Source organism: Oncorhynchus nerka, linkage group LG21 (genome assembly GCF_034236695.1).
Source record: "Oncorhynchus nerka isolate Pitt River linkage group LG21, Oner_Uvic_2.0, whole genome shotgun sequence".
NCBI lineage: Eukaryota > Metazoa > Chordata > Actinopteri > Salmoniformes > Salmonidae > Oncorhynchus > Oncorhynchus nerka.
The window spans coordinates 15,166,400-15,190,115 of record NC_088416.1 but is presented as its reverse complement, the minus strand read 5'-3'; the positions used below and the strand labels follow the sequence as shown (position 1 = coordinate 15,190,115).

Genomic DNA, 23,716 nt, shown 5'->3' with positions numbered 1-23,716 from the left:
ATATGAAGGTGGAAGAGAGAGGTATCATCCAACAAAGAGACAGTAATGAGACAATAGTGATGACCAGCCATGGTGAACAATATGATATGTAGAAAAATACATGTTTTGTCATTTGGATATTCATGAGTGAGAGTATTTTAATCACCACAAACTACATTTGTAACCAACCTTGATACAGAACAACATCTGCCTCAGTCACGGGCACATCTGCCTCAGTCACGGCTCATCTGCCTCAGTCAGTGATACATCTGCCTCAGTCAGGGATACATCTGCCTCAGTCAGGGATACATCTGCCTCAGTCACGGGCACATCTGCCTCAGTCAGGGATACATCTGCCTCAACCATGGACACATCTGCCTCAGCCATGGGCACATCTGCCTCAGCCATGGGCACATCTGCCTCAGCCATGGACACATCTACCTCAGTCACGGGTACATCTGCTTGATAATGATCATGGGAGGATCAGGACAGTCATGCTGCTTCAGGTAGTTGTGCAGCACAGCTGTAGCAATGATGACCTGGCAGCATCTTCTTGGCTTGAAACGAAGTGTATTGTGAAAACACTGGAATCTATTTTTCCATACTCCAAACATACGCTGGACCATCCCTCTCGTGTGGATATGAGCTCTGTTGTATCTTCCCTGCTCAGCTGTTGTGGGATTTATGTCTGGAGGGAATAAAAAGTTACTCTGATCATATAACTATGTAGTAACTATTAGTAGACCGTGTTACTATGTAGTAACTATTAGTAGACCATGTTACTATGTAGTAACTATGTAGTAACTATTAGTAGACCATGTTACTATGTAGTAACTATTAGTAGACCGTGTTTCTATTGGGTAAAGGCCTCCTATCCACAAGTACTGGTCTGGCTGGCCTCTGTAATGCATGTTGGTCTTCACTTAAATATTACAAATAGTCCAGGCTCCCTCACAAACAGCACTAAGCAGAAGTTAAACCTGCCTCTTTGAAAGATTCATTTAAGCTTCCATTTAGTCCTAAAGTAGCTCTAATCTGCCCTCTTGCAATCGGCTTTGTTGAGTCCAGAACAGGCTAAATCTACCACTATTTTAAGAGAAGTCTGTGCAAGTCGCTTTCAAAAAAGCATTTTGTTCTTGGACTAAGCTTAAGCCTCATCTGTGAAACCGGCCCTGAGTGTTTTATATAATATGACTAAATGTGTTTCTTTCCGTGTTGCAGGGGCAGTCAAGAAATGGAACAGCAAGGCCACAACATGACATAAGCAGAGCTGTGGGAGACCACCTCAAGCCCCTGGTAGAGCCGGGGGTGTTGTTTACCACTCCACCACGCCTTCAGCAGGCTGGAAAAGTGTTTTTTCAGACTAAGGTAGACCAAGAAATGTTACTTTTACACATATTTGTTCATTGGTTTGGCAAGAGTCTTGATTGGTCAGTCATTGGGTTAATTTGTTTTGCAATATGTTCAAATCAAATTAAGCTTTATTTATACAGCACATTTCAGACTTGGATGCAACACAATGATTTCACAGGAAAAAACCCAATTAAAATAAACTGAAATATTAACAACAACAAACATAAGATAAAAAACAAAACTAACAACTGAAAGACTAATGAGCATAAGGAAATTCCATTGATTAAAATATTAATTGGATGCAATATCCAACCCAAAATATAAGCTTGTTTTTTAGGAGGGGTTCTGAAAGACACTATAGGGGTGTCCACTGAAAGTTGACTAGTAAGAACAACTGGGACCTAAAAGACACCCACCACGAGACCCAGTAAATCTGCCCAAGAGGCAAACAAAAGAAAAACCCACACCAAACTTAGACAGGAAGTAAACCAAAAAGGTGGATCAACTAAAGGTGTTGACTCTCCACATCTATCAAGACAACTGGAGCACTGGGCCAGGCACTCTTAAATAGAACCTGGACAAGCTCAGGTGAAACACCTTCCCACTAACCAGATGGACAAGCCAGTACAGGTGTAACACATACTGACTAACGAGGTGACACCAATCAGTGCATCCTACGTGCTAACGAGCTAGACGTGCTAAAGTCCAACCACAAAACATAAATGAAAAAAATATGTACAATCATATCATTTTTTCTCCTTTTACTTTCTATAGAATCCTAGAACTCACTAGCTTCTAGAACTCTCGTCCTACTAAAACTCACTAGCTTCTAGATGTCTCGTCCTCCTAAAACTCACTAGCTTCTAGAACTCGTGTCCTCCTAAAACTCAGTAGCATCTAGAACTCTCATCCTCCTAAAACTCAGTAGCATCTAGAACTCTCATCCCCTTGGAACGAGCCCAAATGAAACTCAAATCAAATTGTATTAGCCGTGTCTGATTTCAAGAGCAAACTCCTGCAATATCCCGATAGGCATGTTGTTGGATCGGGGCCCAGTCCCCAATGTCATGCTCTAGAACATGTGGGTTGGTACAAATGAGAATGATCCCTAATATTCTAAAAGCAGGATAACAATTTCAATATAATAGTACCCAAAAATTGTCAGTCGGTTGCATAAATAATTATGATTACTAAATGTAACATGAATTGTAAACATGAAATATCAAAAGCAAATGTACACCCCTTTGTTAATATGTGTGGGCAATAATGAACTTAATGGTGAGGCATGGAATAATAAAACATGTATCTTTTGTAAGGCTGGATGTTTGAAATATGAGGTGATTTGTATCATGTTTCTTCAGTTGTGGAATAAAGATAATTAGCACTTGAATGTTGTCAATAAATACTGGAGGAATGTAGGATTGTTAATAAAATTGATTATAGACCAATTCATTACACTGCGTCCATGTGTATAGGCTGCAAGTACGTTGTTGTTTTCAAGTAATTTTTAAAAATGACCCGAAAATACATCTTTTTAACTTTCACTTTCAACTATAACCAAACATATATTGGACGTTGGGCATAGTCTTTTCAATGTCTTTTGAATGACATTTTGCTAAGTGGGAATAGCGCAGTGTCAAAACACAGTTAACGTGTCCAAATCAATAACCAATATGTAGAAACAGTTTGGGATATATTGAAAACCTAAACATTTTGAAGTGTTGCATTTTGATTCAAGTGGGTCATCAACGTGGTAAGTGTAACACAACTCTATTTTTGTTAGTCACATTTTGTTAAATCTCATAAATAGTACTCTTTCAATTCAGAGCAAACGTTTAGGGTTCTACATTGTGACATCATTAAAATACTGCAACTACAATGTTAAAACATTCTACATTGTGACATCATTAGAATACTGCTACTCCAATGTTAAAACATTCTACATTTTGACGTTACTAAAATACTTCCACAATATTAAAAACATTATTTCATTTATATCATGAAACAACATGTATTTTCTGATGTTTAATCAGAGATCTTTTACCAGATTATCTCTGGTCACAGATTTTTCTTCCCACATTGATTACAGCTATAAAGATTCTGTCCTGTGTGTGTTCTCTGGTGTTCTGTCAGACAGCCAGATGTACCGAAACTCTTCCCACATTGATCACAGCTATATGGTTTATCTCCTGTGTGTGTTCTCTGGTGTATAGTTAGATAGCTAAATCTGGTAAATCTCTTCTCACATTGATCACAGCCAAAATATTTCTCTACTGTGTGTGTTCTCTGGTGTATAGTTAGATAGCTAGATCTGGCAAATCTTTTCCCACATTGAGCACAGATATAAGGTTTCTCTCCTGTGTGTGTTCTCTGGTGTATAGGTAGATAGCTAGATTTAGTAAAACTTTTCCCACACTGATCACAGCTATAACGTTTCTCTCCTGTGTGTGTCCGCTGGTGTACTATTAGGCTGTTTAGCTGAGTAAAACTCCTTACACATTGATTACAGGTATAAGATTTCTCTCCTGTGTGTGTTCTCTGGTGTATAGTTAGATAGCTAAATGTAGTAAATTTCTTCCCACATTGATCACAGCTATAAGGTTTCTCTCCTGTGTGTGTTCTCTGGTGTCTCTTCAGTTTACTAGAACTAACAAAACTCTTCCCACATTGAGTACAGCCAAAAGGTTTTTCTTCAGTGTGGATTCTTTGATGTATTTTAAGTTTTACTGAAGAGTTGAATCTTTTCCCACAGTCAGAGCAGCAGTAAGATTTCTCTCCTGTGTGTACTCGCTGGTGTTTCTTGAGGAGTTCTGATCTGGAGAGACTTTTCTCTGCCTCATCAGCATCATGGTGTTGTTGAGGCTCCACAGAGGATCCACGATAGTCTTGTCTCTCTCCTGTGTGAACAACAAAGTCAGACAGATGGTTAAAATGCCCACAACAGCAGAAACCCACTGTTTATTTGAGGTAAAAGGTGATGCACAGAGCATACCCATGAAGTTGTACAACAACTGACGTCTGGTCAATTGTATTGTTTTCCCTTGTTTCCACAGTTGTAACATCGATGATTGTAGACTAGAAATAAATAATAACCATGAAGTTGTACAACAATTGATATCTGATATCTGTATATCAAGTCATATTTGATCTTGTTTTCACATTAGTGGTAACTAGAAATAGGTTACTCAAGTTGTTGAAATCCAGACAACTTTTGGTCTCCAAAATAGGCCCCTTTCTGTGCACCACGAGGGCGATGCACACACAATTTGGTTGCAGAAACTCCTCCCTGCTAATGAGGAAACCGCTAGTTATGGATGTAGTATATCTGGTAATGAGGAAACCACTAGTTATGGATGTAGTATATCTGGTAATGAGGAAACCACTAGTTATGGATGTAGTATATCTGGTAATGAGGAAACCACTAGTTATGGATGTAGTATATCTGGTAATGAGGAAACCACTAGTTATGGATGTAGTATATCTGCCAGGAGCAAAAATGGTGATCGAAGATTTTAGTTTCCCACAATGTATTCTGAATATTACAGCACAAGATCAGGAGTGCTACTCAAGGAAACTCACATTAAGTTCTGTGTCTATTCACTAATTCACCACCGTGCGGGAAAACTCAGGGGAGTTCTCATAGGCTGACAGCAAAAATAGCCTCCATTTACAGGTTGCTTCTGAGTGCATTTCACATTACTTTGGATTATAAGTGTACGGCTCACTTGAATGTCCTGCTTAATATAATATTAGTGTTATTGTTTCAAATCAACTGCTTTATACTTTTTTTTAAAAACACTTAAACATTATCTTTGGCTAGGTATGCCATCAGCCTGACAATGAGGGTTTGTACACTAAGTGTTTAACAACTTTTCCTAACAACAACAGACCTACTGTAGGACCATTACAATATAGACCTAGGACTATACAGTGGGGAGAACAAGTATTTGATCACTGCAGGTTTTCCTACTTACAAAGCATGTAGAGGTCAGTCATTTTTATCATAGGTACACTTCAACTGTGAGAGACGGAATCTAAAACAAAAATCCAGAAAATCCCATTGTATAATTTTTAAGTAATTAATTTACATTTTATTGCATGACATACGTATTTGATCACCTAACAACCAGTAAGAATTCCAGCTCTCACAGACCTGTTAGTTTTTCTTTAAGAACCCCTCCTGTTCTCCACTCATTACCTGTATTAACTGCACCTGTTTGAACTCGTTACCTGTATAAAAGACACTTGTTCACACACTCAATCAAACAGACTAACTTTTCCACAATGGCCAAGACCAGAGAGGGTGTAAGGACAGCAGGGATAAAATTGTAGACCTGCACAAGGCTGGGATGGGCTACAGGACAATAGGCAAGCAGCTTGGTGAGAAGGCAACAACTGATGGCGCAATTATTAGAAAATGGAAGAAGTTCAAGATGACGGTCAATCACCCTCGGTCTGGGGCTCCATGCAAGATCTCACCTCGTGGGGCATCAATGGACATGAGGAAGGTGAGGGATCAGCCCAGAACTACACAGCGGACCTGGTCAATGACCTGAAGAGAGCTGGGAACACAGTCTCAAAGAAAACCATTAGTAACACACTACGCCGTCATGGATTAAAATCCTGCAGCGCACGCAAGGTCCCTCTGCTCAAGCCAGTGCATGTACAGGCCCGTCTGAAGTTTGCCAATGACCATATGGATGATCCAGAGGAGGAATGGGAGAAGGTCATGTGGTCTGATGAGACAAAAATATAGCTTTTTGGTCTAAAGTCCACTCGCCGTGTTTGGAGGAAGAAGAAGGATGAGTACAACCCCAAGAACACCATCCCAACTGTGAAGCATGGAGGTGGAAACATCATTCTTTGGGGATGCTTTTCTGCAAAGGGGACAGGACGACTGCACCGTATTGAGGGGAGGATGGATGGGGCCATGTATCGCGAGATCTTGGCCAACAACCTCCTTTCCTCAGTAAGAGCATTGAAATGGGTCGTGGCTGGGTCTTCCAGCATGACAACGACCCCGAAACACACAGCCAGGGCAACTAAGGAGTGGCTCCGTAAGAAGCATCTCATGGTCCTGGAGTGGCCTAGCCAGTCTCCAGACCTGAAGCCAATAGGAAATCTTTGGAGGGAGCTGAAAGTCCGTATTGCCCAGCGACAGCCCCGAAACCTGAAGGTTCTGGAGAAGGTCTGTATGGAGGAGTGGGCCAAAATCCCTGCTGCAGTCTGTGCAAACCCGGTCAAGAACTACAGGAAACATATGATCTCTGTAATTGCAAACAAAGGTTTCTGTACCAAATATTAAGTTCTGTTTTTCTGATGTATCAAATACTTATGTCATGCAATAGAATGCTAATGAATTACTTAAAAATCTTTAATGTGATTTTCTGGATTTTTGTTTGTTTTAGATTCCATCTCTCACAGTTGAAGTGTACCTATGATAAAATTACAGACCTCTACATGCTTTGTAAGTAGGAAAACCTGCAAAATCGTCAGTGTATCAAATACTTGTTCTCTCCACTGTATATCATTTAATATTTCAGGTGAAACATGGAAACTAAAATGTCTTTGTCATGACATTTCATAACCTGATCACCAGATAATTTTGTCAATAATCCCACTAGACTACTCGGAGGAGATGATTGTGGACTACAGGAAAAGGAACACCGAGCACGGCCCCATTCTCATCGATGGGGCTGTAGTGGAGCAGGTTGAGAGCTTCCTTGGTGTCCACATTCCTTGGTGTCCACATCAACAACAAACTAGATTGGTCCAAACACACCAAGACAGTCGTGAAGAGGGCACGACAAAGCCTATTCCCCCTCAGGAGACTGAAAAGATTTGTCATGGGTCCTGAGATCCTCAAAAGGTTATACAGCTGCAACATTGAGAGCATCCTGACTGGTTGCAATCACTGCCTGGTACGGCAATTGCTCGGCCTCCGACCGCAAGGCACTTCAGAGGGTAGTGTGTACAGCCCAGTACATCACTGGGGCAAAGCTGCCTGCCATCCAGGACCTCTACAACAGGCGGTGTCAGAGGAAGGACCGAAAAATTGTCAAAGACCCCAGCCACCCCAGTCATAGACTGTTCTCTCTACTACCGCAAAGTAAGCGGTACCGGAGTGCCAAGTCTAGGACAAAAAGGCTTCTAAACAGTTTTTACCCACAAGCCATAAGACTCCTGAACAGGTATCCAAATGGTTACACGGACTATTTGCAGTGTGCCACCCCCCAACCCCTCTTTTACGCTGCTGCTACTCTCTGTTTATCTTATATGCATAGTCAACTTAACGATACCTACATGTACATACTACCTCAATAAGCCTGACTAACAGGTGTCTGTATATAGCCTTGCTACTCTTTTTTCAAATGTATTTCTACTGTTGTTTAATTTCTTTACTTACCTTTAACCCACACACACACACCTTTTTTTTGGCACCATTGGTTAGAGCCTGTAAGTAAGCATTTCAATAAGGGTTACAGTTGTTGTATTCGGCACACGTGACAAATGAGCTTTGATTTGATTAATGTGTTGTCATTCTAAATGTCCTGAATAAAGGAAAATAGCTCTGTGTGTTGTACAATACCCTATCCATCAAGGAACAGTTCTCTACACATTATGAGGTAAGAATCTCTGTGTCCAAACAGACTAACGAGATGCTACTGTAAATCAAGAAGACAATAACACATGATAAACATCAATTTGTTAGGGATGTTGGATCCAACATGGAGCACGGCATACCTGTCTTTACCAGAGCAATGAATGAAGAAGCACTTTGGTTGTTGTTGCAATATAAAGAAAATCAGACAATGGTGTTCACTATTACTGTGAACAAAGAACTCATGCTGTAAATATGACAATCTCAATTCCATTAAAAAGGCAAAGAAAATACAAATAAAATGTTTTACAAGAACTCCATCATAGAAGTACATGTTGATCGAAGGGTGAAAGAGAAATAATGAAATCCACTTGAATTCCAATGTAACTTTCCAATCTTGCTTTTTATGTGTGGGATTTGCCCTAAACAAATCCCACACAAAAAAAGCAAGCTTGGCAAGTGAGCCATGACTTGGTATTCCTCAAAGAAGCAAGAAGAAATAAAAGAGAGGAACTGTAACAACTGTAAACCTTTTGGAGGAGGATATCAAGCGTGTTGAGGAAATGTGTGGACTGTACTCGCCAGTGAGTCAACATCATGTGACTGGAATTCAGAAAATGATTTCCTGGATCAGCTGATGATAGTTGATTATGTGACTATAACTAAATAGCTACAGTATAAAGAATTGTGTAATTATTGAAGAACTGTGTTAATGACAGTATCCATTTGGGTGTTGTCAAGAAATTTAAGGTGACTCTCGGTTAGAACCATTGGATTTAGCAAACTCTGAAATGATTTAGGATTTCTGGAAAACTGTTTTCCCAGCGTAACATAAGGAGACACTAAATATTACGTAGTTAGAGTGCATTTCAGAGATCTGAATACAAAAAACTGTCCGACAGCAAGATCCAGCCTTCCACAGGTGATGAGCGTGAGGACCCAGGAAGGGGCGGGGCCAAACAGGTGTTGTAACTCGTTTCCCTCCTTCAGGGAAGAGTAATTATAATCAAAGTTACACTCCCTTTCAGTCGGTCAACTTCGGTACAACATACTATTGGGAAATACAATCATTCCCCATGCCGACCCAAACGGATACTAACTCAAACGGCCCATGGCAGACCACCCAGACCTTCCCCCGCAGGATGCGTCAGTTTTGTTAATTTATTCATTGTCTTTGGTTTAAAAAACTCCTCTTAATGTTAAGGCCTGCGCGTAAATGTAGGTCTATAAAATGTGCCCATTTGGGGATGACTGATAGTATTTCTGATTGTCTTAACGCACCACCACTAATGAGTTGTGGAGCTTCTCAAAGTAATTTTTTCTTCACCTGAAACACCAAGTAAACAAAGTCTTACTAAAATCAATTGGCGAATGACAATAGTTCCTCAAAGTATTTGTAAAATATTTCCAGCTCTCACTCTTTATAACCACTCGACATGAAAGGGAAAAATGTAAAGCTCTGATCCAGTGGAAAGGTCATAAAATACCTGATTACTTCTTATCCCTTACACAAATAGCCGACAGCTGTGTCTGTCCCAAACTCACTGGTGCAGGAAACTGAGAGCCCAGAATATTTTATACAATGTTGCTATCACGTTTTGGACAGACCTAGGTGAAAGTTGATACACTGTTTAAAGTTCTATGTAGACATGCCATGCGCAGGCAATGTGATTTATTTTTTTATCTGGATATTTTCTAGATGTTTTTATTTGTTGGCTTTATGTAGGCTATTTTTACATAGTTGGCAAAGCAAAAAAAGTCATTTAGATTTGTATAATTTTAATTTCAATTTATATAGATTAATCACAGATAATGATTTTGAGATAAAGACTAATATAATTATTATTACTATCATAAATTAAATGAAACTGTTCCAGTAAAATGTGAATATGAAAATCATAACTGGCACCAGATCAGTAGAAATGGTCAGATAAATTAGCACCAAATGGAAAAGGTTGCCGACTGCTGTTGTAGCCCATTACTGAAAACTTCAGGAGCATAACGTCAGAATTTATGAAGGCCAGCAGCAGCGGAAGGAGGAAGAGTTTTTTTTAGGCTATCTTGATCTCTGGCTCCCTTGAGTCATTTGTTTGCCTCAATTATTTAATAAAACACGTGATTCCTATGTTGATGATGTAAAGAACATTTGCTGCTCTGTGGTGTGTAATAAAGAGCAACCAGACGCTGCACGCATTTATGAAATTGCTTATTCCAGTTACTAATAAGCATGCACCCATTAAGAAAATGACTAAAAGCTGTTAAATCCCAGTGGATTGATAAGGAATTGAAAAATGGTATGGTTGAGAAGGATGAGGGAAAAGAAATGGCAGATAAGTCTGGCTGTACAACCGATTGGCAAACATCCTGCAAATTGAGAAATCATGTGACTAAACTGAATAAAAAGAAACTACACAATGAAACAAAGATAAATGACAAAGAATGTTGGTAAATCTTTGGAGAACCTTACATACAATTTTGGGAAATATTTAACTGAATCAGATGGCTCATTCATCACAAAGCCCACTACTTTTATGATTTTTTTCATTGGCAAACTTAGGCATGACATACCAGCAGCAAACGCTGACACTACACATCCAAGTATATCTGACCAACTTATGAAAGACAAGCATTGTAATTTAAAATTCCATAAAGTCCATGTGGAAAAGGTGAAAAAATAATTGTTGTCTATCAACAATGACAAGCCACCGGGGTCTGACAATCTAGATGGAAAATTACTGAGGATAATAGCGGACTATATTGCCACTCCTATTTTCCATATCTTTAATTTAAGCCTAGTAGAGAGCGTGTGCCCTCAGGCCTGGAGGGAAGCTAAAGTCATTCGACATGCGCTATGCTCTGCATAGTTAACTCCAGGTAAAATGTTCCACTTATTCAGCCATTCTGTGACAAAAAACAAGCTACATATATGGACAGTACCAAAATAAACTGACTCTGGAAATGACAAAGCGCCTCATAACCTTGCTGGAAATGGGACAAACAGACTGGGACGATTTGTAATCAAATCTAATTCCCAGGAATGGGGTTCAAATGAACCACAGAGACTGTGTGGGATAATAACATGGCCGTGTCCAACCCTGCTTTTTCCCTCGACTCCACTACCAACCACCAATCTCCAACAGGGCCCTTAACCTGTATCACTAGACACTTCATAGTGAGCTATAGGTAGGAATCAGCAATGAATCCCAATAATGAGCAACCTATGGGAGGAGTACCCCTTTGTGGACAAATCTCTCAACGTTTACTGCTACCTTGGGGAGATTGATATACCCCTTGAACATCGGCTCCAACCCTCATCGGATGTGGCAGGGCTTGTAAACTATTACAGACTACAAAGGGAAGCACAGCTGATAGCTGCCCAGTGACATGAGCCTACCAGATGAGCTAAATTACTTTCCTCAAAGCGAGCATAGAAGTAACACTGAGCTCATCACAAAGCTAAGTACTAAACACTGAGCAAACCCCCATTCTCATCGAAGGGGTTGTAGTGGAGCAGTTGAAAGCTTCAAGTTCCTTGGTATCCTTGGTATCCACATCCTCGCTGTTGGCTGGGCTCCCTGCCTGTGCCATTAAACCCCTACAACTCATCCAGAACGCCGCAGCCCGTCTGGTGTTCAACCTTCCCAAGTTCTCTCACGTCACCCCGCTCCTCCGCTCTCTCCACTGGCTTCCAGTTGAAGCTCGCATCCGCTACAAGACCATGGTGCTTGCCTACGGAGCTGTGAGGGGAACGGCACCTCAGTACCTCCAGGCTCTGATCAGGCCCTACACCCAAACAAGGGCACTGCGTTCATCCACCTCTGGCCTGCTCGCCTCCCTACCACTGAGGAAGTACAGTTCCCGCTCAGCCCAGTCAAAACTGTTCGCTGCTCTGGCCCCCCAATGGTGGAACAAACTCCCTCACGACGCCAGGACAGCGGAGTCAATCACCACCTTCCGGAGACACCTGAAACCCCACCTCTTTAAGGAATACCTAGGATAGGATAAAGTAATCCTTCTCACCCCCCTTAAAAGACCTAGATGCACTATTGTAAAGTGGCTGTTCCACTGGATGTCATAAGGTGAAAGCACCAATTTGTAAGTCGCTCTGGATAAGAGCGTCTGCTAAATGACTTAAATGTAATGTAATGTAAATGTGTCCACATTATAGGCTTAGTTAACTGGTGAACTGTTGAAATCATGGAAACATAATGACGATTCTAATTCTAGATTTGGAATAGAATGTGCAGCACCTTGAATATACTGTTGTTTGACTACCAATTAATAAACCAGAGAGGAATTACCGACAGAGTAGGAGCATGGTGGAGACCTCTAAGAGAGGAAAATCAGGAAGGGAAATGACAGCAAGTAGTGCAGACGAAAGGGATAACAAGTTGGTGAAGCAACAGATGTGCTGGAATGAGAACAATAGAGATTAAATAAGAACAATAGAGATGGAATGAGAACAATATAGATGGAATGAGAACAATATAGATGGAATGAGAACAATATAGATGGAATTATAACAATATAGAAGCTACTTCGAGAACACAAACTCTCACATCTTTCACAGCACAGAGCGAGGGAATCCAGGGGATGGAGTGAAAAGGGCTAAAGTTCGTAATGAACAGCAGTTTAGGGTCAGAGTGGGAATCAGCAGCAAGGATGTTATTTTGGGTGACCTGTTAACGGTTTCAAAGATGGTGAAGGATGAATTGGGTAAAGTGGAATCAGTTCGAGTGACCAGGAGTGGTATTATGCTGATTTTGTATGTCAACAGCACAAAAGGAGAAAGCCTTTTGTGATTTAGGGATAACATTTCAGATAGACGCACGTTGATTAAAATCAATGATAGACGGAAGGTTTTACTGTGGTTTTGTGAAGTGGTTTTCTCATCTTATGTAAAAATCTGGGTAAGTGAGATATACAGAAGCCGCTGCAGTGTTACATTGGTAAAAAGTTTGGACACGTGGCAAGTGTTTGCCGAAGGAATAAATATGTCATAGTCAGATGAAGCATGTTGTAATTGTGATGGGAATCACGCTCCCGAGTTCACAGAGTGCCCTGTACGAATGAAGGATGTCACAGTAGCTAGGATGATCAGGCCCATCCAGCGGGTGTCCTATGTGGAGGCAGTGAAATCGCTGAAGGAGTGAGGAGAAGGTAGTGGATGTCCCACAGTCTGCAGTGAAGCTATGCAGGAGAAGGATCCCAACACACTAATAGTGAAGAAGGTGGACTTTGTGTTTATAGCTCAAGTGAGAAATTGCACTAGTCAAACTGTTTATTTTTTATTATATATTTTAATTAGTATGATTTGTTCTTCCCCCCCCCCAAAAAAAAAAATTTGGGGGTGTTTTTTACAACCCTGTACAGAAGGTGGCAGCAATACACCAGTGTAGTCTGACAATAAACCTCAGAGAAGATGACCTGGTAGGAACAAAAGTGTTGGTCAGTATTTCCAGGTGACCCTACATAACATGCTTTCTTACTTTATGTAGCCAGCTAGCTAGCCAAAATATTCATACTTGGCCTATTCCAAGCATGCTTACCTAGGCCTACAACAGCACTGGTACCAGGCAGTATTAGCTAGCTATGTTTGCACTGACACTTAATACACTTAGCCCGCTAACTAGCGATTAGCAGCTAACATTATTTTAGCAACACCTTGCTAAGAAAATACAAAATTGCCAGAATATTATACAATGACTTATCAACAGCTCTAACAATTTGACCCCAACAGGAAATCTACACTGGCAGTTATAGAAAGACCCATTTACTATATAACCATTGATTCTTGAAGAATATAACTTATAAATGCCTCAAATGTTTCAACCGTATTACCCCACCAGAAACCAAAACATAAGCTCGTATAACGCCACTGTTTGTAAACTAATACTATATGGCTGAGGAGTAGGGTCGATCCAAGCGTTCTGACCTCACAATGACAGTAAAGCACCCAAGCTAACTGGCTAACATTGGATAGTTTGCTAGACACAAATGAGAGAACCTCACTCTGACCATTTTACTTTCCCTAGCAGAGCTGGTTAGGCTGTTTCATGTTATCCAGAGTATTGATGACTAACTGGGCTGCTGGCAACAAATTAACTTGAGCTTTTTCTGCCTACGTTTACTGACACCTGGACATATGCAATGGGTGTTGAGCGCTAGTAAATTCATTATTCTGAGCTCTGGTACACTCAGACGAGAAATCGGACTAGAGAGCCAGAGCGAATTTACAAACGCCCTCGAATGAACAATGTCCATTGAGAACGCACAGGACCCCTTGGCTAAGAATGACATGAATAATCAGGTCAATACACGTTGGGCAGTTAGTTAGATAGAATGTAGTTAGAATACTGGCAAGTTTGATGTATAAGTAGCCAACTAACGTTAGGTAGCTAGCTGACATACCGGTACATACGGCTGTAAAGATATGCTATGCGTTTTGTAAGGATAGTGTAGTTAACATAACGTGTAACGTAACTTATTTGAAGAAGTCATTACATTAATCAAAATGTTCTTAACATTTGTCATAACTATTTAAAGCAGTTCATTTGTATCCGCTCTCTCGTCGGACTTCAGCGGCATATTTTCCACCATTTTCTTCAAATCTGAAAATGTTTGAAGCCACGCCCATTTCCTGAACAATTGCATTTTGGGCCCTAAAAACACAGAAAGTGTCCTCCACATGTATACTTTGTATTTTGGTGACTGTAGTACAACATCCAGAAACTTTTGGCATACTAACTACATCATAATATGACCAAAGCTAAGGCTACCTGCCGCCTTAATAAGCATACATACTCAAGTCACAAATAGTACGGTTAGTAGGAGTATTCAAACACAGCTCAGGTCTCTGGGCTGCCATTTTGTTTCTGTTTAAAAACTAGGTTGCCCCTTTAAAAAAGCCACACAACAATCAACCAACCAATCTGCAGTTCAAACAATAACAAAGCTGTAATTTCACCACTGTTTTGGTAATAAGATGATGATGGGGCTGGAGAAATGTAACTACTCTCAAATTCATAGATACAAGGACTGACCATCCATGATATCAACATAGTTTTAACCATGTTGAGGCTATACAGTGTTGATTTACATTGTTTCTAAACATTGGAGTAAAAAAAAGCTTATTTTGGGTTCTGATAGGGTACAACAGTTGAACTAAGCTCATGAGGCATGTGTTATATTCTTCAATAATCAATGCCTATAAATAAATAATTAAATGTAGCAATTACTATTTACCATTTAACACCACACGTCAGTCCCACAACTGCCTCTGTTTTAAGACAGTACTTACTAGTGTCAATCAGGGCCCGGTTTCCCAAAACCAGCCTTAAGATGTGTTTGGGAAACTGGGCCCAGATATCCAGTTTCCTCCTCCTTTTTTGATGTGACAGTCATCTCCCCCTTCTCCTCTTTCACCCCAAAAACTGCATCCTCTTTCTCTGCCTCCTCTTCTTTTACTGTAACATCCTCCTACTCTTTCACTCTGAACACGTCTTCCTCCTCTTTCAATGAAACGACTTTCTCTTCTTTCACTGTAACAACCTCTTTTCCTCAATACCTTCTTTCTCCGTCCAGCAGACCTCTTCTTTAGCAAGAAGAGAGTAGCTTAGTGACCTCATGGTCAGAGATGTTAGCTACCTAGGCTAGTTCTAACTTAACCAGCACGCTAGCTGACTGAGGTTCTGATGGGGTACAGCTGAGCTAAGCTCATGAGGCATTTATAAGTGAATTATTCAAGAAACAGATGGGTACATATCATTAATGTATATGTCCCAAAATGGATGTAACAACTGCTGATTGCCCCTTTAAGACTACATATTGGGCTAATCTAATAGGAGATATTGAGGACTACAGTATTTCAGGCATTGTCATTGGATGCATTTGATCAATTGTTAACGTTTTGTTGATGGTCCACTATTGATGTTCTACACGTTACAGTGTAGCTTCAGCCATTCCTACAGAACAACATTAAAGTGTAGAACCCCTTTACTGCATATTGGTTCAACGACTGCAGAGACGGTACTTACTGGTGTTAACTAGATCTCCAACCTCCTCTCCTTCCTCCAATGTGACAGTCATCTCCTCCTCCTCCTCTGTCACTCCAAAAACGGCACCCTCTTTCTCTTCCTCCTCTTCTTTTACTGTAACATCCTCCTCCTCTTTCACTCTGAACGCGTCTTCCTCTTCTTTCACTGAAACGTCTTTCTCTTCTTCTTTCACAGTAACAGCTTGTTTTTGTATTGTAACATCCTTCTCTTCGTCCTCCTCTTTCACAAGACCTTCTTTCTCCGCCCGGCAGACCTCTTCTTTATCAGGAGGAGAGTAGTTTAGTGAACTCATGTTCGGGGATGTTAGCTAGTTAGCATTAGCGACTAGCCTAGTCCTAAACTAATTTAGCAAACCAGCTAGCTGACAAACAACGTAAATATATAATTAAATGGGCCAACATGTACATACGACAGAAGTGTGTTGAATACACAGCGACTAATATACACCAAAACAGTGTAAAGAGCGTGAATGTTGTAGCTATGTTTGCTAGAAAGCTACCGAGGTGTCTGACTAGCTGTTGTTGTTGGAGCGTCCCGTCCACTAGATTATTCGTCACACTGGCAGCGTCGCCTGAACCTAGAAGACGCACATCGCCATCTGGTGACTGGAGTTGGCAACGCAGTATAATGAAATGTTTATTTTATTTCCTGACAAAAAGGGGTATTTAAAAAAAATGTATTTAATTAAATAATAATATTATATTGATACGTCCAAAGGAAAGCATTTGCTGATTGATTAGTGAAGATTTGTAATGAATGACAATTTAAACTTTACATCTAACATTGCATTTAAGGCAATGTCATATTCATTCAGTCAAACAAACGCTCTGCCGCCAAGTTTAACACTGATCTACGTTCTATGAAAGCTGCTGGGAGCAAACTGCAGAATAGCTAGAGGAAAACAAAGCTAACTGTGCATCCCCAGGCCGTGGTATATCACCAGACTGCATACAAACCTAACTGAATCCCCAGGCCCTGGTATATCATCAGACTGCATACAAACCTAACTGCATCCCCAGGCCCTGGTATATCACCAGACTGCATACAAACCTAACTGCATCCCCAGTCCCTGGTATATCACCAGACTGCATACAAATCTAACTGCATCCCCAGGACCTGGTATATCAACAGACTGCATACAAAGAGGCACTGAACACAAATTATACTTTACCAATCTCATTGCAAATGGTGACGGGAACCCCAGAATTACATTTTCTGTATTAAAGAAATTAGTTCAACCACTCGCTAACTCCTCCTTTACCCACTCCATTGAATAAAGTAACATTTTTCATGAATTTTTCAAATCCCCAAATCTGAAATAAAGAGCATTTACTTCACTGTACAATCTACCCCTTTATACAGACCTGTCCCTCTGCTTCACACTGAGCCTCCCAGCTGCAGTTTCACTGTCCAATCTACCCCTTTATTCAGACCTGTCCCTCTGCTTCATACTGAGCCTCCAAGCTGCAGTTTCACCACATTATCATTGACAACCCCAACATCTGTCTATGAAATGGTCCACAATATGAGGTCAACTACCTGCCCCTTGGACCCTGTTCCCACAGGACTCATACAATCATAATTCACAAAACACTTTCTTAATTCAGGCACTGTGCCTAATTCCCTTAAAACTGCCTCCATCAAACCAACATTGAGAAAATCTGCATGGACCCTTCTAGTCTGGCTAGACACAACTACCTCTCTACCAACAATCTGCATGAACCCTTCCAGTCTGGCTGTAAACAACTACAGAACTACCTCTCTACCAATAATCTACATGAACCCTTCCAGTCTGGCTGTAAATAACTACAGAACTACCTCTCTACCAACAATCTACATGAACCCTTCCAGTCTGACTGTATACAACTACAGAACTACCTCTCTACCAACAATCTACATGAACCCTTCCAGTCTGGCTGTATACAACTACAGAACTACCTCTCTACAAACAATCTACATGAACCCTTCCAGTCTGGCTGTAAACAACTACAGAACTACCTCTCTACCAACAATCTACATGAACCCTTCCAGTCTGGCTAGATACAACTACCTCTCTACCAGCAATCTACATGAACCCTTCCAGTCTGGCTAGATACAACTACAGAACTACCTCTCTACCAACAATCTACATGAACCCTTCTAGTCTGGCTAGATACTACAGAACTACCTCTCGACCAACAATCTACATGAATCCTTCCAGTCTGGCTGTATACAACTACAGAACTACCTCTTAACTATAGGCGGCTGGTGGAACCTTAATTGGGGAGACACTGAGCTTCTACATCTGCATTGCTGTTTGGGGTTTTAGGCTGAGTTTCTGTATATCACTTTGTGACATTGGTTGATGTAAAAAGGGCTTTATAAAGATACATTTGATTGCAAGGTGTGGAGACCATCATGGTATAGTAGTGGTACTAGTACAATAACAAGGCGTGGGGACCATCATAGTATAGTAGTGGAGCTAGTAAAATAACAAGGTGTGGAGACCATCATAGTATAGTAGTGGAGCTAGTACAATAACAAGGTGTGGAGACCATCATAGTAGTGTAGCTAGTACTATAAAAAGGAGACCATCATAGTATAGTAGTGGTACTAGTAGTGGAGCTAGTACAATAACAAGGTGTGGAGACCATCATAGTATAGTAGTGGAGCTAGTAGTGGTACTAGTACAATAACACGGTGTGGAGACCATCAAAGTAGTAGTGGAGCTAGTAGTACAATAACAAGGTGTGGAGACCATCATAGTATAGTAGTGGAGCTAGTAGTGGTACTAGTAGTGGAGCTAGTAGTGGTACTAGTAGTGGACCAAGTAGTGGAGCTAGTACAATAACAAGGTGTGGAGACCATCATAGTATAGTAGTGGAGCTAGTAGTGGTACTAGTACAATAACACGGTGTGGAGACCATCAAAGTATAGTAGTGGTACTACTAGTGGAGCTAGTACAATAACAAGGTGTGGAGACCATCATAGTATAGTAGTGGAGCTAGTAGTGGTACTAGTAGTGGAGCTAGTAGTGGTACTAGTAGTGGACCAAGTAGTGGAGCTAGTACAATAACAAGGTGTGGAGAACATCATAGTATAGTAGTGGAGCTAGTACAATAACAAGGTGTGGAGACCATCATAGTATAGTAGTGGAGCTAGTAGTGGTACTAGTACAATAACACGGTGTGGAGACCATCATAGTATAGTAGTGGAGCTAGTAGTGATACTAGTAGTGGACCTAGTAGTGGACCTAGTACAATAACAAGGTGTGGAGACCATCATAGTATAGTAGTGGAGCTAGTACAATAACAAGGTGTGGAGACCATCATAGTATTGTAGTGGTCTAGTACATTTACATTTAAGTCATTTAGCAATAACAAGGTGTGGAGACCATCATAGTATAGTGGTACTAGTACAATAACAAGGTGTGTAGACCATCATAGTATAGTAGTGGTACTAGTACAATAACAAGTTGTGTACACCATCATAGTATAGTAGTGGTACTAGTACAATAACAAGTTGTGGGGACCATCATAGTCTAGTAGTGGTAGTAGTACAATAACAAGGTGTGGAGACCATCATAGTATAGTAGTGGTACTAGTACAATAACACGGTGTGGAGACCATCATAGTATAGTAGTGGAGCTAGTACAATTACAAGGTGTGGAGACCATCATAGTATAGTAGTGGTACTAGTACAATAACACGGTGTGGAGACCATCATAGTATAGTATTGGAGCTAGTACAATTACAAGGTGTGGAGACCATCATAGTATAGTAGTGGTACTAGTACAATAACAAGGTGTGGAGACCACCATAGAATAGTTGTGGTACTAGTAGTGGAGCTAGTACAATAACACGGTGTGGAGACCATCATAGTATAGTATTGGAGCTAGTACAATTACAAGGTGTGGAGACCATCATAGTATAGTAGTGGTGCTAGTACAATAACAATGTGTGGAGACCATCATAGTATAGTAGTGGAGCTAGTACAATAACAAGGTGTGGAGATCACCATAGTATAGTAGTGGAGCTAGTAGTGGTACTAGTAGTGGAGCTAGTAGTGATACTAGTAGTGGACCTAGTAGTGGAGCTAGTACAATAACAAGGTGTGGAGACCATCATAGTATAGTAGTGGTACTAGTACAATAACAAGGAGTGGAGACCATCATAGTATAGTAGTGGTACTAGTACAATAACAAGGTGTGAAAACCACCATAGGATACTAGTGGAGCTAGTACAATAACAAGGTGGAGACCATCATAGTATAGTAGTGGAGCTAGTAGTGGTACCAGTAGTGGTACTAGTAGTGGAGCTAGTAGTGGAGCTAGTAGTGGTACTAGTAGTGGACCAAGTAGTGGAGATAGTACAATAACAAGGTGTGGAGACCATCATAGTATAGTAGTGGTACTAGTACAATAACAAGGTGTGGAGACCATCATAGTATAGTAGTGGAGCTAGTACAATAACAAGGTGTGGAGACCATCATAGTATAGTAGTGGTACTAGTACAATAACAAGGTGTGGAGACCATCATAGTAGTAGTGGCTAGTACAATAACAAGGTGTGGAGACCATCATAGTATAGTAGTGGTACTAGTAGTGGAGCTAGTACAATAACAAGGTGTGGAGACCATCATAGTATAGTAGTGAGCTAGTAGTGGTACTAGTACAATAACAAGGTGTGGAGACCATCATAGTATAGTAGTGGTACTACTAGTAGCTAGTACAATAACAAGGTGTGGAGACCATCATAGTATAGTAGTGGAGCTAGTACAATAACTAGTGTGGAGCTAGTAGTACTAGTAGTGGACCTAGTAGTGGAGCTAGTACAATAACAAGGTGTGGAGACCATCATAGTATAGTAGTGGACCTAGTAGTGGAGCTAGTACAATAACAAGGTGTGGAGACCATCATAGTATAGTAGTGGTACTAGTACAATAACAAGGTGTGGAGACCATCATAGTATAGTAGTGGAGCTAGTAGTGGTACTAGTAGTGGAGCTAGTAGTGGACCAAGTAGTGGAGCTAGTACAATAACAAGGTATGGAGACCATCATAGTATAGTAGTGGTACTAGTACAATGACAAAGGGGTGGAGACCATCATAGCATAGTAGTGGTACTACTAGTGGACCTAGTACAATAACAAGGTGTGGAGACCATCATAGTATAGTAGTGGAGCTAGTAGTGATACTAGTAGTGAGACATCATAGTATAGTAGTGGACCTAGTACAATAACAAGGTGTGGAGACCATCATAGTATAGTAGTGGAGCTAGTACAATAACAAGGTGTGGAGACCATCATAGTATAGTAGTGGTCTAGTACATTTACTAGTACAATAACAAGGTGTGGAGACCATCATAGTATAGTAGTGGACCTAGTACAATAACAAGGTGTGGAGACCATCATAGTATAGTACTGGTACTAGTACAATAACAAGGTGTGTAGACCATCATAGTATAGTAGTGGTACTAGTACAATAACAAATTGTGGACACCATCATAGTCTAGTAATGGTAGTAGTACATTAACAAGGTGTGGAGACCATCATAGTTTAGTAGTGGTACAAGTACAATAACAAGGTGTGGAGACCATCATAGTATAGTAGTGGAGCTAGTACAATAACAAGGTGTGGAGACCATCATAGTATAGTAGTGGTACTAGTACAATAACAAGGTGTGGAGACCATCATAGTATAGTAGTGGAGCTAGTACAATAACAAGGTGTGGAGACCATCATAGTATAGTAGTGGTACTAGTACAATAACAAGGTGTGGAGACCATCATAGTATAGTAGTGGTACTAGTAGTGGAGCTAGTACAATAACAAGGTGTGGAGACCATCATAGTATAGTAGTGGAGCTAGTACAATAACAAGGTGTGGAGACCATCATAGTATAGTAGTGGAGCTAGTACAATAACAAGGTGTGGAGACCATCATAGTATAGTAGTGGAGCTAGTACAATAACAAGGTGTGGAGATCATCATAGTATAGTAGTGGAGCTAGTATAATAACAAGGTGGAGACCATCATCATAGTATAGTAGTGGAACTAGTACAATAACAAGGTGTTGAGACCATCATAGTATAGTAGTGGTACTAGTACAAAAACAAAGTGTGGAGACCATCAGTATAGTAGTAGCTAGTAGTGGTACTAGTAAAATAACAAGGTGTGGAGACCATCATAGTATAGTAGTGGTACTAGTACAATAACAAGGTGTGGAGACCATCATAGTATAGTAGTGGAGCTAGTAGTGGAGACCATCATAGTAGTGTAGCTAGTAGTATAAAAGTGTGGAGACCATCAGTAGTATAGTAGTGGACTAGTAGTGGAGCTAGTACAATAACAAGGTGTGGAGACCATCATAGTATAGTAGTGGAGCTAGTACAATAACAAGGTGTGGAGACCATCATAGTATAGTAGTGGAGCTAGTACAATAACAAGTAGTGTAGACCATCATAGTATAGTAGTGGACTAGTACAATAACAAGGTGTGGAGACCATCATAGTATAGTAGTGGAGCTAGTACAATAACAAGGTGTGGAGACCATCATAGTATTGTAGTGGTCTAGTAGTTTACATTTAAGTCATTTACAATAACAAGGTGTGGAGACCATCATAGTATAGTGGTAGCTAGTACAATAACAAGGTGTGGAGACCATCATAGTATAGTAGTGGTACTAGTACAATAACAAGTTGTGTACACCATCATAGTATAGTAGTGGTACTAGTACAATAACAAGGTGTGGAGACCATCATAGTATAGTAGTGGGCTAGTAGTACAAGTAACAAGGTGTGGAGACCATCATAGTATAGTAGTGGTACTAGTACAATAACAAGGTGTGGAGACCATCATAGTATAGTAGTGGAGCTAGTACAATTACAAGGTGTGGAGACCATCATAGTATAGTAGTGGTACTAGTACAATAACAAGGTGTGGAGACCATCATAGTATAGTAGTGGAGCTAGTACAATAACAAGGTGTGGAGACCATCATAGTATAGTAGTGGTACTAGTACAATAACAAGGTGTGGAGACCACCATAGAATAGTAGTGGTACTAGTAGTGGAGCTAGTACAATAACAAAGTGTGGAGACCATCATAGTATAGTAGTGGTGGAGCTAGTACAATAACAAGGTGTGGAGACCATCATAGTATAGTAGTGGTTCTAGTACAATAACAAGGTGGAGACCATCATAGTATAGTAGTGGAGCTAGTACAATAACAAGGTGTGGAGACTATCATAGTATAGTAGTGGTGCTAGTACAATAACAATGTGTGGAGACCATCATAGTATAGTAGTGCTAGTAGCTAGTACAATAACAAGGTGTGGAGACCATCATAGTATAGTAGTGGAGCTAGTACAATACTAGGTAGTGGAGCTAGTAGTGATACTAGTAGTGGACCTAGTAGTGGAGCTAGTACAATAACAAGGTGTGGAGACCATCATAGTATAGTAGTGGTACTAGTACAATAACAAGGTGTGGAGACCATCATAGTATAGTAGTGGTACTAGTACAATAACAAGGTGTGGAGACCATCATAGTATAGTAGTGGAGCTAGTACAATAACAAGGTGTGGAGACCATCATAGTATAGTAGTGGAGCTAGTAGTGGTACTAGTAGTGGTACTAGTAGTGGAGCAAGTAGTGGAGCTAGTAGTAGTGGTACTAGTAGTGGACCAAGTAGTGGAGCTAGTACAATAACAAGGTGTGGAGACCATCATAGTATAGTAGTGGTACTAGTACAAT

The 23,716-nt window shown here is 40.5% G+C and overlaps 1 protein-coding gene across 2 annotated transcripts; it reads right to left on the bottom strand.

The window, feature by feature from the left end:
• Positions 1-1,442: 1,442 nt before the first annotated feature.
• On the bottom strand, positions 1,443-16,536 carry LOC115124439 (zinc finger protein 239-like). 2 transcript variants are annotated; one of them, XM_065006361.1, is made up of 2 exons: positions 15,970-16,536; positions 1,443-4,229 (listed from the first exon to the last, which is right to left on the bottom strand). In XM_065006361.1, exons 1-2 carry the CDS (start codon positions 16,280-16,282, stop codon positions 3,391-3,393), a joined length of 1,152 nt encoding a protein of 383 aa, XP_064862433.1. In that variant the 5' UTR covers positions 16,283-16,536; the 3' UTR covers positions 1,443-3,390. The 2 variants fall into 2 exon arrangements, with proteins under 2 accessions (XP_064862433.1, XP_064862434.1); XM_065006362.1 differs by lacking the exon at positions 1,443-4,229 and adding an exon at positions 13,228-13,360.
• Positions 16,537-23,716: the final 7,180 nt, after the last annotated feature.